The sequence below is a fragment of the Oncorhynchus nerka genome, linkage group LG8 (assembly GCF_034236695.1).
Source record: "Oncorhynchus nerka isolate Pitt River linkage group LG8, Oner_Uvic_2.0, whole genome shotgun sequence".
NCBI lineage: Eukaryota > Metazoa > Chordata > Actinopteri > Salmoniformes > Salmonidae > Oncorhynchus > Oncorhynchus nerka.
The window spans coordinates 61,630,288-61,648,102 of NC_088403.1; the positions used below are offsets into that span (position 1 = coordinate 61,630,288).

Genomic DNA, 17,815 nt, shown 5'->3' on the forward strand with positions numbered 1-17,815 from the left:
ATGTATGAGCTAGGGAGATATTTTTATTCTCCCCAATGTTGTGATATCCAGTTGGTAGTTACGATCGCTTCAACTCCCTAACGGGCTCAGGAGAGGCGAAGGTCAACAGGAACCACCAAGCCACGCTGCTTCTCAACACACTGCTCGCTTAACCCGGAAGCCAGCCGCACCAATGTGTCGGAGGAAACACCTTTTGACTGATGACCGACGCTTGTAGACGCCTGGCCCACCACAAGAAGTCGCTAGAGCGCAATGAGCCAAGGAAAGCCCCCCCCCGGCCAAATCCTCCCCTAACTCGGACGACGCTGGGTCAATTGTGCGCCGCCCTATGGGGCTCCCAGTCACAGTCAGCTGTCACACCGACTGGGATCTAACGACAGGTTGTAGTGGTGGCTCAGCACTGTGATGCAGTACCTTAGACCGCTTCTCCACTCGGGAGAAAGCTAGGATTTAAAGGTGATTTGTAGGACTGTACTGTCCCCGGTACACACAGTATCACTCAAACACCTCTGCCGACGTGCGTGGTGTGTGTTAATTAATACCAACAATTAATTATGTTGCGAACATTACCCGTTGCGTCTCATCTGCAAAAGGTCAGGACTCTCCAGGCCTCCCTTTCATTTTCTTCCCACAGATCTCTCTCTCTGTCTCTCTCTCTCTCTCTTTTTCATCCTTCCTTAATTGTCTGGAAACAGCTTAGCAGAGAAAGACAAATGTCCCCTTTACCATGTGCTTATTTTTCTGTCTGTGTTCCCCGTCATTATCCAACACCTTCCTTTGACACTCTTCACCTCCCATTCTTCTCCTTCCTTCTTCCCTTGTTTCCTTCCTTGCTCCCTTCCATCCTGTCTTTTTTCCTCCCTCCCTCCCTCCTTTCTCTTCAGCATGCCCATTTTTACACCACCTTTAGTCTGTGAATCAGATAGCAGTAGTATTAATGGTGTACTGTGTGAATCAGATAGCAGTAGTATTAATTGTGTACTGTGTGAATCAGATAGCAGTAGTATTAATTGTGTACTGTGTGAATCAGATAGCAGTAGTATTAATTGTGTACTGTGTGAATCCGATAGCAGTAGTATTAATTGTGTACTGTGTGAATCAGATAGCAGTAGCATTAATAGTGTACTGTGTGAATCAGATAGCAGTAGTATTAATTGTGTACTGTGTGAATCAGATAGCAGTAGTATTAATTGTGTACTGTGTGAATCAGATAGCAGTAGTATTAATTGTGTACTGTGTGAATCAGATAGCAGTAGTAGTAATTGTGAATCATAGCACTAGTAGAGTCGTTTGATGGTGAGGCAAACTCTCAGCGGTGGGGTTATGCTGCAGGAGCCTCCCAGTAAGACTGAGAGTCAGATCAGCCTGAGAGGCAGAAGATCACAGGCCGCTAATTAGTTCTCATACCCAGGCTGAGTTCCATCTAATTAAATGAAAGCTGTTAGTGGAGAGAAAGGGAGAATAGGACAGAGTGACTGCATAGTAAATGATAGTGCTCATTCTATTACTCTTTATTTAGCTGTTTTTTCTCCAGCTCTCACTTGTTCTCTTCTCACACTATTCTGTCTGTCTGTCTGTCTGTCTGTCTGTCTGTCTGTCTGTCTGTCTGTCTGTCTGTCTGTCTGTCTGTCTGTCTGTCTGTCTGTGTCTCTGTCTCTCCCCTCCTATTTTTCACCTAAATGTATTTTTGGTTTGCAGGATTAATCTTTCAGCTGGGTGAAGTAGTCCATATGACACCCATCACTGTACGCTTTTATTGTCAAGCTTTGTCGGTGGTGACACAATTTGCAGACGGATGAACAATTATCCTTGTTCTCAGCAATAATGGTTTTATTTGGGTAAATTTAAAGTATGTGAAAGGCCTTGCAGGCTTTAATGACATTTTAGGAGTGAGTGTTTTTAGACGCTTAACTAGGGGAATATGATGAGGGTTTCAGATTGAATTTTGTAGAAGAAAGACGTGACTGAAGAGACATAGAGGCTGTGAAAACACTGTGTCCATTGTATGGAGAGACCCCACCCACCCCCAGCCTGAGTCTGCCTCCACGTCTCTCTCTCTCTCTCTGTCTCTCTCCCTGTCTCTCTCTCTCTCTCTCTGTGTCTCTCTCTCTCTCTGTCTCTCTCTGTCTCTCTCCCTGTCTCTCTCCCTGTCTCTCTCTCTCTCTGTGTCTCTCTCTCTCTCTGTCTCTCTCCCTGTCTCTCTCCCTGTCTCTCTCTCTCTCTCTCTGTCTCTCTCTCTCTTTATGTCTCTCTCTCTGCCTCTTTCTGTCTCTCTCCCTGTCTCTCTCCCTGTCTCTCTCTCTCTCCCTGTCTCTTTCTCTCTCTCTCTCTGTCTCTGTCTCTCTCTCTGTCTGTCTCTCTCTGTCTCTCTCTCTCTCTTTCTCTCTCTCTTTCTTTCTCTCGCTCTTTCTCTCTCTCTCTCGCTCTCTATTTATTTCTCGCTCGCTCTCTCTCTCCACATCTCTTTCGCTCTTTCTTTCTGTCCCAGCCATACTGACCCCTATCTGCTGTCCAGCCATCCACAGTGTCCAGCTAGCTAACAGACAGGGCATCGAGGGCTAGTGCATCTGTGCTGCTCATTCACTCACTCACTCCCACTCCCACTCTCTTTCTCTCTCTCTCTCTCTCTCTCTCTCTCTCTCTCTCTCTCTCTCTCTCTCTCTCTCTCTGTGTCTCCGTTCATTCGCTCTTTGGCCCCACCGTTTTGGCCGAGGCTCCCAACTGGAAAACACAGGGCAAAAGGCCGCCTGAATCTGTTTCTGTAGCACTGCTTACTGGACGCCTGATAGACTGGACTGACTGCCTGGGGGATGGAGAGTTTTAGTTGAATCGACTGGCGTCGGGAATGGAGAGTCTGACTTGATGATGCGGATGGAATGTTGATGTGAGAGAAGGAGACGCAGACACACACACACACACACACACCATATATCCCTCAATTTCATACTCTGCAACATCTCAGTCGTCCACTGTAATACCCCATATCTAAACGCTATTCTGCCTTTGCAAATAAAGACTTTAACCATCGGCTGTTACAGACGTGCAGTAAAGTCTGGCTCAGTGCAGAGCTCGGCTCTCAGTCGTCCAGCTGTAAGATAGACATGTCTTCCAACCAGCGATGTAGCAGTGGGTTGCCTTCACGGTGGCAACATTGACTTTCGTCCATCTGTAATTATCTCAAAGAAAGGAGGACATATTTCCCTTCTCAGATCTGCCCCCACCAGTCCACCGGTCCACCGGTCCACCGGTCCACAGGTCCACCGGTCCACAGGTCCACCCACCGGTCCACCGGTCCACAGGTCCACCGGTCCACCGGTCCACCCACCGGTCCACCGGTCCACCAGTCCACCGGTCCACCAGTCCACAAGTCCACCGGTCCACAAGTCTATACCTTTGAAAGGGACTGAGTGCTGGGTACATTAAGTACAAACCTGCTTGTCAGAAAGCCCCTTGTGTTAGAGTGACAGTGGTTAGCTAGCTGGGCCCTTGTGTTAGAGTGACAGTGGTTAGCTAGCTGGGCCCTTGTGTTAGAGTGACAGTGGTTAGCTAGCTGGGCCCTTGCGTTAGAGTGACAGTGGTTAGCTAGCTGGGCCCTTGTGTTAGAGTGACAGTGGTTAGCTAGCTGGGCCCTTGTGTTAGAGTGGCAGTGGTTAGCTAGCTGGGCCCTTGTGTTAGAGTGACAGTGGTTAGCTAGCTGGGCCCTTGTGTTAGAGTGGCAGTGGTTAGCTAGCTGGGCCCTTGTGTTAGAGTGACAGTGGTTAGCTAGCTGGGCCCTTATGTTAGAGTGGCAGTGGTTAGCTAGCTGGGCCCTTGTGTTAGAGTGACAGTGGTTAGCTAGCTGGGCCCTTGTGTTAGAGTGACAGTGGTTAGCTAGCTGGGCCCTTGTGTTAGAGTGGCAGTGGTTAGCTAGCTGGGCCCTTGTGTTAGAGTGACAGTGGTTAGCTAGCTGGGCCCTTGTGTTAGAGTGACAGTGGTTAGCTAGCTGGGCCCTTGTGTTAGAATGACAGTGGTTAGCTAGCTGGGCCCTTGGCAAGCACAGCCACGGTTCTCTATTCCGCTGTGGACTCCCCTGCCCTGGGGTAGAAACCTTGCAGCTGCCATTTTCTATGGCGTTCTGGAGCTCTAAGATTATGGCGACGCTTTGACCATGTTTTTTATGGGAGTAGGTGTCAGGACAAAGACCACCCTGCTCTTTACACACTTACTAAATGTTGTGTAGAGAGTACGCTCTTCCTACTTCCTTCCTATAGACAGTTTTTCATGAATTGCGTAGACTTAAATTAGGAATGTTGTGTTGTACAGTATCATCATTTTGTCCCTGTGCCCAACATTATGGCCTTCTTCCTGAGTAGGCTGTTACAATTTCTTCTCTCTAAAAGGCTGACTCATATACTCTCATGCTGTGGCAACCTTACCCTTCCAATGACCTTTGTCTAAAAATAAATGTTCCCTAGCACAATGTGATTATAAATAAAATGAAACCCCAACAGGGAAATGTTTTTCTTAAATAAAAAAAAGATAAACTTTAAATTAAAAATCCAATTAGATAATTTTTCATGTAACTGGGAGGGCCACACGAAACACAGTGTCGCAGACGTCCTCTGCAGTCACTAACAAGAGAAAAGAAAAAGGTGAAATAAAATATCTGTTTAAGAAATTTGGATCACATTGTTTTAAGTGCTTTTTTGACGATTTTGGCTCCCGACGACTAGTATGATTTAAGTGTTTTTAATACAGGCATGTCAATGGATAGCCCTGTCCCTAGGGACTTTCAAAATGGTGGACAGCGAGGAGGAAATGGTCCTTTACTACATAGAGGAGCTCTCTCTCTATCTCCCTCTCTCTGTCTCTCTGTCTCTTTGTCTCTCCCTCTGTCTCTCTCTCTCTCTCTCTCTGTCTCTCTCTCTCTCTCTCTCTCTGTCTCTCTCTCTGTCTCTCTCTCTCTCTCTCTCTCTCTCTCTCTCTCTCTCTCTCTGGCTTTGATCTTCTGGCCTAATTCATTATCACAGTGTGAAACCTCTTCAAATTTAGCTGGGCTCCAGAGTCAATGGACCGTGCTGCTACTGAGCAATGAGCTTATCTCTGCTCTTACCGAAAACACTCTCTTTCTTCATGAAATATCCATATTTGTACTTTATTATATTACAGTATACAGTATACTAAGTCATCCCATCTTGTACTTTTATCATCGTTGTTGTATTTCGAGTGATGCAAGTCAAATAGAAGCGTGTTGGAAAGGCTTGTCATCACAACAGCAGTAATCTGACAAAGGCACTTTGTCTTTACTAAACCTTTATTTAACGAGACAAGCCAGTTAAAAAACAAATTATTATTTACAATGACGACCTAATGGGGAACAGTAGGTTAACTTCCTTGTTCAGGGACAGAACGACAGATTCTTTACCTTGTCAGTTCGGGGATTTGATCCAGCAACACTTTTGGGTACTGGGCCAAGGCTCTAACCACTAGGCTACCTGCCACCCCAATTTAACCCCCCCACCCCACCCCACAACAACAGATGTATGTGTGTCTTTCAGAAAGTTTGGATTAAAAGCGGAAGTCACGTTTCAATTGGACCAATAGAGTCATCTTAATTGGACCAATAGAGTCATCTTAATTGGACCAATAGAGTCATCTTAATTGGACCAATAGAGTCATCTTAATTGGACCAATAGAGTCATCTTAATTAGACCAATAGAGTCATCTTAATTGGACCAATAGAGTCATCTTAATCTTAGCCGTAGTCTCTTAATCGTTAATAGCACCTGATGCTGTTGATATTAACGCACTAGGCAGCTGTTTTCCCTGTGAGAAACATCACTTGTAGATGGTTAAATATAATACACTCTTTCCTCTGAGATGACTGACTACTGTAGCAATGCTCATGTAGAAGGCTGTGTGGAGGCCCACCTCTCTCTCCCAAGGCAGTGGAGACGCTGCAGGTTGGACTGAGCAGGGCGAGAGGTGCTGAGAGGATGATTGGGGGCGAATAGTCTGGTGATCAGATGAGGCCGGAGAGCCGCTGTCGCAGTGCTTTGTGGGTAGCAGCTCAAGACTACAACCTTGATGGCTCAGCTGTAAGCCAGGCTGAGATGCAAGAGCCAATCAAGGCAATTCATCCAAGGAAAGATGGCTCTTTGCTCAGACAGATATTTGATCTCTGATTGTATCTACTTGAATGCTCAACCATCAAGAGCCACATTGGAGGGAAAAAGGAGATGTCTTTTTCTTCATTTCTTTCTTCTTCTTTGCCTTCCTCCATCCTTTCTACATGTGTTACCATTTCCCTGTGATCGGTTGGCATGTTAACAATCAACTGCGGTTGCCATGACTTCATTCTCTTTGTTTCGTGCATTTTTTGGCTGAAATGTATATATTTTTCTGGGTCACAAATGCCATGGAAAATCCACCAAATGTCTTGAATATGTTTTCAAAATATTGTCTAGGCTTACATACGCTTACATATAGCCACTTCTCGCCGACTGCATATGGATTAGTAAAGACCCATGCCTACATAGATTTATTGAGGTGATTTGTAGTATTGTGATTTGTATTTCTGTGGTGAATAGGGACTCAGAAACAGAACAACGGAATGGCACTCATGATGCATTTGATTTAAGATGTAGCTTTTGAAAATGTAAATGGAATAAGAAGCATCCCAATCAACAGAGTTGTATTGCTCTCCTGCTCTGTCCCTCTCTATCTTTTGTCTATCTATATTAGGGTTGCAAAGATACTGGTAATTTACCAAAGTTACGGGAATCTTCAGTAAAAAAAAAATAATTAACAGAAAATCTACGTCAATCTATCGTAACTTTTGTAGTTTATACTTGAATGACGTTTTTTAAATGTATTATTCATATCTAGTATTATTTTTAGGATAATGTTTTACAGCTTTGTCGGTAGATTTTTTTATTTGGAAAATATAAATTATATTTTTAATTACAGACACTTGTAATCTGAAGTACCCAAAAGGGCCACTAGATGTCTCGTGATATATTTTAAATATTTAACTAGGCAAGTCAGTTAATGACAAATTCTTATTCATAATGACAGCCTTCTGAGGAACAGTGGGTTAACTGACTTGTTCGAGGGCAGAATGACAGATGTTTTACTTTGTCAGCTCAGGGATTCGATCCAACAACCTTTCTGTAACTGGCCCAACTCTCAAACCACTAAGGTACCTGAAATCCTTGAAAGAAACAACAATTCCGGTAGTTTACTGGTAAACTTCAAGGTTTCCAGTAAATGACCCTCCTTTTGCAACCCTAATCTCTATCCAGTCTTGTCTTAGAGCATGTTTATCTCCAGTCCAAACTAGACATGTTTCTACACATATCTTTCATTAGTTTCATTGATACCTTGTTTTATATTGAATTGCAGTCTAATTCAATAGAGTGGAGAATTTCTCACTCCGTATATTATTTTCAAAATACCTGCAATGCCAAGCACAACCAGTGATTCTATTCTATTCTTCTTTTACAGGCGATAAAGAGCATTAAAAGTAAGCCATGGATAACATTTTCTAAAGCCAGGGCAGCATGCTTTCTGCACTCTACCTCTCCTTGCTTGTTAATCTCATACATCACATCTCTCTAGCCATTGGCAGACCTCATCTAACATGGCATCTATACTGAGTGTACAAACCATTTTGCTCATGTCATGACATGGACTGACCAGGTTGAAGGTTAAGATCCCTTATTGATGTCACTTGTTAACTCCTCTTCAATCAGTGTAGATAAAGGGGAGGTTAAGAAGGACTTTTAAGCCTTGAGACAATTGAGACGTGGATGATGTATGTCTGCCATTCAGAGGGTGAATGGGCAAGACAAAGGATGCATGTGCCTTTGAACGGGATATGGTAGTAGGTGCCAGGTTTGTGTCAGGAATAGTCAACCACCCAAAGGACATCCAGCCAACTTGACACAACTGTAGGAAGCATTGAAGTCAACATGGACCAGCATCCCTGTGGAACGCTTTCGACACCTTGTAGAGTCCATACCCCCGACGGATTGAGGCTGTTCTGAGGGCAGAATGGGATGCAACTCAATATTAGGAAGGTGTTCGACACCTTGTAGAGTCCATACCCCCGACGGATTGAGGCTGTTCTGAGGGCAGAATGGGTTGCAACTCAATATTAGGAAGGTGTTCGACACCTTGTAGAGTCCATACCCCCGACGGATTGAGGCTGTTCTGAGGGCAGAATGGGTTGTAACTCAATATTAGGAAGGTGTTCCTAAAGTTTGGTAACCTCAGTGCATGTCACATTTACACGATGCCGCTGGCAACTTTGAACGTCTAGTTTTCAACGTATAGCTTTTAACTGAGCTGTACATCTGTTTCGACTCATAGGATAAACAGTTATCGTAGACATCTTATCTGTGGATCGTCGGATCTGGTTTACTAAGTAAACAATACCACAGGTGACCAGCTGCAGCAGCAGTCGCGGTAGTAGTGACCCTATTGATGGTGCGTCTTGTACATTCGTTGCAGTGCTCGTTTTTAGTCTTGTGTTTAATGCATACAACGCTTCTTTCAAAACAAATAACACTGTAGTTAATCTTCGCTTTCCTTTATCTGCCTGGTAATTGGTCAAGGTCCTTAGCAGAGGATTTTAGATGAGACTAGGTGATTGACGAGTAGATGACTTGGTTCAGACAGTTGACTACGTTGTGTCTCTAGAAAATACTTTGGCTTATCTCGAGCTTGATATCACAGTCTCTCTCACATCCTGACATGCAGCACAGCAGTCTACTCACACATACAGAGTAGATAGCATGTCATTTGACAACACAATTTGCAAAACGCCACATTTTGAAGTCTGACATTATTTCAGCTACGGCTCATGTCACTTTTGTTTCAGTTTGAGGTGTTGTCGATGTTCGGTGTTGTTGTTGTTGTTGTTTTTTTAACATGTTTTTTTGTTTTTTTTTTTGGTCATGTGGTGTGTGTTCTGCATGAAAGCAAAATCAATTTTAGCAATGCAATCTGAATACATCTGTCAGTGATACAATTCCAATGATAGAACACATTGAGATGTGATAATAACAGCGTTTATGAGAAAATGTACAGACTCATGCAGCTAAGGGAAGAAAAATAAACTTCCTGTTAACAAATTTCTTGCGACCACAACCCTCAACAAAGTGGCAGGAATTGTCAGTGTGAAAGACTCAGCTTTTCTATGAATTATATATTAGTCCCACTTTGGGGAAACAGAACACTTTCACTAACGAACCTTCTCTATTTTCCTTCTCTTCCCTCCAGACACCCGGACCTTGCCTGACGTAGCCATGACAGGCAAGTGCACCCGGGAATGCGACGAGTACGGCCACTCGGACTCCTGCTGGATGCCTGTGCGCACGTCGCCCGAGCGACGGCCCAAGACGACCACCACCCAACAACCAAAGCTTTCCACCTTCATGACCAGTGGCGGCAGCGGCAGCAACCCTCCCGAGCAGCAACAACAGCAGCATCCTGGCAGCCAGGAAGCCCTGGTCGCCATGGCCAACGGAGACCCCTCCTCTCACGTGATGCTGGGCAACGACCGCAACCGCAACTTGCTCAATAAGAAGATGGCCTCCTCCTCGTCCTCCTACGAAGCTTTCGGCTCGCCCAGCTTCAGCCCGCCGGGGGTCGAGGAGGGGGTGGTGGTGGGTCACCCCATCGAGGAGATCCCCCTGGCCCCCACCGGGGAATACAAACCCTCATCCTGTGGCACGCTCACCCGCCGGGAGGTCTACCTGTGAGGGGGGCGGTGGAGCTAGCGCCACGGTACGCATGGTTCTAACAACAAACAACAACAACTATAGTAGGCAACCACGACGACAACAACTGAAGACACTTTTTACTGTACCAGACCGACCTTAAAACTGAGCAGGAAAGGTCCAAGGATAACCCTTCTCCAAGACAACAACAAACTTCAAAAACAACAACGTGAAACAATGCTAAAATCAACGTGGGATACAAAAATAATCCCTTTTTGCAATTCAGATTCTGACCTTATCTTGCAAGAGGAAGAGGAGGATGGGGCTACTGGTGGGACTTGAAGCGAGACATTGGATAACTGCTGCCGGCCGGCGAGTCGGGCCAATGGGAACATTACTGCTGCCTGATGATCACCACTGTACAATTACCTACTCATTTCCATAAAACATGCATGCATTATCTCTCCCTGACCCCACCTCCCAAAGACTGTACTGTACAAAAAGAGGACCCCCCATCATTTTCTAGAACTTGAGTGTGACAATGAAACGTGTGCCAGAGGACCGATGTCATGCCTTTTGGGGACTTAGTGGCACATCCACCCTGATGCAAATGTCATATACATTCAATAATGTGTCACGTAACACATGTCACGTGTCATGACCCCCCCCTGTGCTACCCACTCTTGATCCCGTAATTTCCACAGCTTATGATATTAAGTTGCGTTCCTCCAAAACACAACCAAACAACAACAGACTGTGAAAGCTACTAGCATGGCATCATAAATCATAACATTTGGGAAAGACTAAGCTTTAACTTTCTGTCCTGTGGATAAGATGGTGCGTATTGCCTCATTCGTGGCAGAGTATCATTGACAAATGGAGGAGTCAATACGGTTGGCAATGTCCTAGCCATAGGAGTCCATGAAACACACAATGTCCTAGCCATGGGAGTACATGAAACACACAATGTCCTAGCCATGGGAGTCCATGAAACACACAATGTCCTAGCCATGGGAGTCCATGAAACACACAATGTCCTAGCCATGGGAGTCCATGAAACACACAATGTCCTAGCCATGGGAGTCCATGAAACACACAATGTCCTAGCCATGGGAGTCCATGAAACACACAATTTCCTAGCAATAGGAGTCCATGAAACACACAATGTCCTAGCCATGGGAGTCCATGAAACACACAATGTCCTAGCCATGGGAGTCCATGAAACACACAATGTCCTAGCCATGGGAGTCCATGAAACACACAATGTCCTAGCCATGGGAGTCCATGAAACACACAATGTACGATGAACTGATGTCCAAGTAATGCTTATTTACGAGTGTGCTCACTTTGTCTCTCTCATAGACACCAACACAAGTGTACGTTGTACATAGACATCGATTCAGACCCTTTGACCTTTAAAGCTCACTTGTCTCCCTACCTTACTCTGCCTCTCTTTCTCTGCCCTTTGACCTTTAAAGCTCACTTGTCTCCCTACCTTACTCTGCCTCTCTTTCTCTGTCTTTGGATGGCCTGAGAGTTGAAGACTAAACCGCCCTTCCAAATGTAATTTTCTATCTAGAGCCAATCTGAATTGGTTGTCGTTCTTTGCTTGAATTGCGTAATATGTGTACGCTGTTGTGCATACTGTATCACCCCCGGAAAATATTGATTCCTATTCAGATGAAAGTTATAAAGCTGATTATGGTTATTCTCTTGCCCACACAGACAAGCAGACACAAATCAACACACACAGCTAACATGTCATGGTTACACTTTAGGTGAGTTAGTTGAGGGGAAGTGCTGGGTATGTCAGAGTGAACATGACAGGGTAGGTTGAGCTGAACCAGAACAGTGATGTGGTGAGGTTTTGCCGTGACATTTATTGTGTGTTAGCGTGTGTGCTAGATTGAACAGTACATAAGGTACATAACCCCTGACACGAACACACTATCTATCTATCGCATAATAGTAAGCATAGACATACACTCTAAGTCCATGTCCACCTTCCCATAAATGGAGATGTCACTAATGGCGGAAGTAGATATTTCATATTGACAGAGACAGACATCTTTTTGAGCAAGAATGTAAGAATCTGCTCAATGAAGTACAATCAGAAATTCCTGCTGATGTACAGTCAGAAAAAAGGGGTGTGAACTTACAATGGTTTAACATTGTACCTTACAAGTTAGTATGAATGAGAAACCAAAACGTAGGGAATACAAACTGGCATATGGATTCATCATTTATCAGAGAGTAACTACAATACCACATAGAAATAGCTTTCGGTAGTTATGTTGCTTTAAATACACACTTGTAAATGTATAGTGAGAGTACGGGTTGAATTGAACAAGGGCACAACATGAAGGAGAATATCTGTTGTAGTTTGGACTGACACAACCATATGCACACACACACACACACACATAATATGAAGATATTGTGCCTCCTTACCCATCGCAAGTTGTGTTTTTCTGCCGGCACTGTAAGTAGGCACAAGGTCTTGCCGCCATAACTGAGAAAAATGAATATCAGATGCAATGGAAACCCTTGTATATGTTAGCTAACCCTTTGGTTCAAAACAACTGCTATTTGGCAGTCCACCAATCTGTAGTCTGTAAGTACTACTTGTCGTTCGAAGAAGCGCTCCTATGCTTATAAACTGTATACATAACTATGTACTTTTTACTGCATGTTTAAAAGGAATTTACTTCACTTAATGAGGAGAATTAAATGTCAAAGAAAAATGTACAAAAAAAAATCCTTAACCGGTGAACATGGAGGTCCATCTTGTTGCCTGCTTTGGTTTTACCTAACAGACATTAGCCATGTAGTTCGATTAATAAGTATATCGATTTGAAGAGGAAGAAATGTATGTTGATTTAGCATATTTCCTTCATGTTCCATCCTATTTTGTTGATTGTTGGTTTTGTTTTGTTTCCTTTCAGACACATTTTCACAGCGTTCCCCAATTCCATTGAACAGTTAACCCTACAGTGATAACAGAGATTCAGTTGAAGTAGTCCTACACTATCCTGCGTCCTCACCTGGAAAAGTCTGACGTACATAATACAGTGAGACGATTCACAACTTTCTACTGGCATTTCGGTTTCATTTCTCCCTCTTTTTCTGTATTTGATAAACAATAACAATCAGAATATTGGAAATGATCATCGTTATGTATTTTATTCATTTTTTTTCTCTTATATTTTCTGGTGCAACTTTGTATATTTAGAGTGCTTCTGTAAAAAAAAAAAAAATGTAAAAAAAGAAGAAAAAAAAACTGTAGAGTGAATGCAAAATATGCAATTGTGCCTTTTTATACCGATTGGTATGATTCAATGTTGGTTTGGAATGGTACAAAACCAATTATGCTGACATGCTTTCTAAAAGTAGTGGGGATGATATTATAGTCCAATTTTAAATACCTCCTGAGGAACTTGTACGATCGAGGAACGATCCAGTTACTTTCTGTCTTCTCGGGATGTGACCAGTCAAATGTTTGTAAGCCTGTTGACACAGTGTGGTACAATGATGTGGAGTGGCTATTGGATGGGTCTCAACGTGGAATGTTCAAGGTATTAATATCCATTCCTAGCATAGTGTACTTTCATAACCAAATGACTACTTTTTGTACTGCTTAATACTAGTAATAATGATGACGTAATGGAAAAATGATTATCCTATTGCTACAGTGTTCTGCTGATGTACATATTCAGTGCGACAACCTTATGTGCATGAAACAACTCTCCTGGATTGAACACATTGGGTGTAGTAGAAGAAACGCTTGGAGACATTTGACAGTTCAGGACGCGAGGAAGCCGATAAATGCTAAATGCAGAGGTTGGAAAAGTGAGGAGTAAAAAAAAAAAAAAATGTTTTAAAAAAAAAAAAATGCTGCAAGGTCGAGATGCTGACAGAATGCACACCTCAGGACGTAAAGCAACCCCTAAAACACATTTACAACACATGCATTACAAACAAAAACTCAACACATACACACATTTTTACAAAGCATGATGCGTTACAACACTGGAAACAAGAAAGAAGTTGTATAGTTGGTTCTCGTTGTGTTATACTTTCAGTGAACATAAAGGAAATTGCATGTCTGTGTTTCTAGAAAGACTGAGAAATTTCTATATAGTGTTATAATAAGCTTTTTTGATTGTCAAAAAATGCAATTCTTTACTCAAACATTCAATAGGCTACTTGTGCTTACTTCTAAATGTACAATATTATCTGATAGAAAAGAAACAGGGACAATATCAAATGGGTCCTTCCTTGACCTGCTAATCCACAGATGACGGTCAAGTTTGGTTTTTAGAAGAAAAACGGCATCAAATGTATCATATTTTTGCTACCTGAGGTGTATGTTTAGTCAGATCTCTCTCCTATTCGTTGTTGAGCATTCACAGTCTGTGATGAGATTTGTGATATTAACCATAAACTATTTGTCCTGCGACTTGGATGTTGATATAGAAATTGAGTAAACAGTTTATCCTTGTTTAATTAAGTATGAGTCACTATGCACGCAGCTTAGCTGAACATGGCAAAATGTATTGGACGCAAGTCAACTTCTATTTATGAAATATTTTACATCATTTAATTTGCTTTTGTACAGGTTTCTGTAAATAAATTGCTTGTAATTTTTGTCTCTGCAGAAATTAAAATATAACATGGTAAAACTATATTGTCCTAACTCCTTTATTGATTTGAGTTAGTTGTATGCGGCTGGATATTGCCAGTGACCTCACAATACGATATTATCACGATACACAAAGTTGATACGATAGGTTTCGCGATTCTCACTATTCTCTCATTCTATTCGTTTTGCGATTCGACACTGTGATTTTATTGCGATTCGATGTTCCAAACACATTGTTCACCATATGTCTGCTGCAGAGGGACAAGAGAGAGACATGAGAAGACGTTTTGATCAGTCATGGAAATGAAAGTTCTGAAAACTATTTGGCTCCCTAGATGGAGAAACGCTCGGGAAGTTTTGGTGTGGAGTTTTGGGGCAGGTACAGCTAACTAGCAATAAAATTATATATTGATTGTGTCAAAACTACATGATAGATCAGCAAAAATAATATCCCGATATGTACTGTAGCGATTTTCCCCCATCGCAATGTTTTCACACAAGCCATTAATCATTAATCAACACTACAGATATTGACATTTATATCATTATCAATGTGTTTTTTCTTCCCCAAAACCCCACAGTGGACTACCACTGTTACCTCATCACTACCACTGTTACCTCATCACTACCACTGTTACCCCATCACTACCACTGTTACCTCATCACTACCACTGTTACCTCATCACTACCACTGTTACCTCATCACTACCACTGTTACCTCATCACTACCACTGTTACCTCATCACTACCACTGTTACCTCATCACTGTTACCTCATCACTACCACTGTTACCTCATCACTACCACTGTTACCCCATCACTACCACTGTTACCTCATCACTACCACTGTTACCTCATCACTACCACTGTTACCTCATCACTACCACTGTTACCCCATCACTACCACTGTTACCCCATCACTACCACTGTTACCTCATCACTACCACTGTTACCACTGTTACCTCATCACTACCACTGTTACCTCATCACTACCACTGTTACCCCATCACTACCACTGTTACCTCATCACTACCACTGTTACCTCATCACTACCACTGTTACCTCATCACTACCACTGTTACCTCATCACTACCACTGTTACCTCATCACTACCACTGTTACCTCATCACTACCACTGTTACCTCATCACTACCACTGTTACCTCATCACTACAACTGTTACCTCATCACTACCACTGTTACCCCATCACTACCACTGTTACCTCATCACTACCACTGTTACCCCATCACTACCACTGTTACCTCATCACTACCACTGTTACCTCATCACTACCACTGTTACCTCATCACTACCACTGTTACCTCATCACTACCACTGTTACCTCATCACTACCACTGTTACCTCATCACTACCACTGTTACCTCATCACTACCACTGTTACCTCATCACTACCACTGCTTCTTGTCCTGTTACCCCATCACCACCACTATACTAGTGTCCTGTTACCCCATCACCACAACTATACTAGTGTCCTGTTACCCCATCACCACCACTATACTAGTGTCCTGTTACCCCATCACCACCACTATACTAGTGTCCTGTTACCCCATCACTACCACTATACTAGTGTCCTGTTACCCCATCACCACAACTATACTAGTGTCCTGTTACCCCATCACCACCACTATACTAGTGTCCTGTTACCCCATCACCACCACTATACTATTGTCCTGTTACCCCATCACCACCACTATACTAGTGTCCTGTTACCCCATCACCACCACTATACTAGTGTCCTGTTACCCCATCACCACCACTATACTATTGTCCTGTTACCCCATCACCACCACTATACTAGTGTCCTGTTACCCCATCACCACCACTATACTAGTGTCCTGTTACCCCATCACCACCACTATACTAGTGTCCTGTTACCCCATCACCACCACTATACTAGTGTCCTGTTACCCCATCACCACCACTATACTATTGTCCTGTTACCCCATCACCACCACTATACTAGTGTCCTGTTACCCCATCACCACCACTATACTAGTGTCCTGTTACCCCATCACCACCACTATACTATTGTCCTGTTACCCCATCACCACCACTATACTAGTGTCCTGTTACCCCATCACCACCACTATACTAGTGTCCTGTTACCCCATCACCACCACTATACTAGTGTCCTGTTACCCCATCACCACCACTATACTAGTGTCCTGTTACCCCATCACCACCACTATACTAGTGTCCTGTTACCCCATCACTACCACTGCTTCTTGTCCTGTTACCCCATCACCACCACTATACTAGTGTCCTGTTACCCCGTCACTACCACTATACTAGTGTCCTGTTACCCCATCACTACCACTGCTTCTTGTCCTGTTACCCCATCACCACCACTATACTGGTGTCCTGTTACCCCATCACCACCACTATACTAGTGTCCTGTTACCCCATCACCACCACTATACTAGTGTCCTGTTACCCCATCACCACCACTATACTAGTGTCCTGTTACCCCATCACTACCACTGCTTCTTGTCCTGTTACCCCATCACCACCACTATACTAGTGTCCTGTTACCCCGTCACTACCACTATACTAGTGTCCTGTTACCCCATCACCACCACTATACTAGTGTCCTGTTACCCCATCACTACCACTATACTAGTGTCCTGTTACCCCATCACCACCACAATACTAGTGTCCTGTTACCCCATCACTACCACTGCTTCTTGTCCTGTTACCCCATCACCACCACTATACTAGTGTCCTGTTACCCCATCACCACCACTATACTAGTGTCCTGTTACCCCATCACCACCACTATACTAGTGTCCTGTTACCCCATCACCACCACTATACTAGTGTCCTGTTACCCCATCACCACCACTATACTAGTGTCCTGTTACCCCACTACCACTATACCCTGTTACCCCATCACTACCACTTCTTGTCCTGTTACCCCATCACCACCACTATACTAGTGTCCTGTTACCCCATCACCACCACTATACTAGTGTCCTGTTACCCCATCACTACCACTATACTAGTGTCCTGTTACCCCATCACTACCACTGCTTCTTGTCCTGTTACCCCATCACCACCACTATACTAGTGTCCTGTTACCCCATCACCACCACTATACTATTGTTCTGTTACCCCATCACTACCACTATACTAGTGTCCTGTTACCCCATCACCACCACTATACTAGTGTCCTGTTACCCCATCACTACCACTGCTTCTTGTCCTGTTACCCCATCACCACCACTATACTAGTGTCCTGTTACCCCATCACTACCACTATACTAGTGTCCTGTTACCCCATCACTACCACTGCTTCTTGTCCTGTTACCCCATCACCACCACTATACTAGTGTCCTGTTACCCCATCACCACCACTATACTAGTGTCCTGTTACCCCATCACCACCACTATACTAGTGTCCTGTTACCCCATCACCACCACTATACTAGTGTCCTGTTACCCCATCACTA

The 17,815-nt window shown here is 43.7% G+C and overlaps 1 protein-coding gene across 2 annotated transcripts in view; it reads left to right on the forward strand.

The window, feature by feature from the left end:
- Positions 1-10,367, forward strand: part of LOC115133678 (protocadherin-7-like) — a 237,444-nt gene extending 227,077 nt beyond the window's left edge. For both annotated transcript variants that reach the window (XM_065021965.1, XM_065021966.1), the window contains exon 3: positions 9,265-10,367. In XM_065021965.1, coding sequence (XP_064878037.1) covers positions 9,265-9,746 — 482 coding nt within the window. In that variant the 3' untranslated portion in view covers positions 9,747-10,367. The remainder of the gene's footprint in view (positions 1-9,264) is intronic.
- Positions 10,368-17,815: the final 7,448 nt, after the last annotated feature.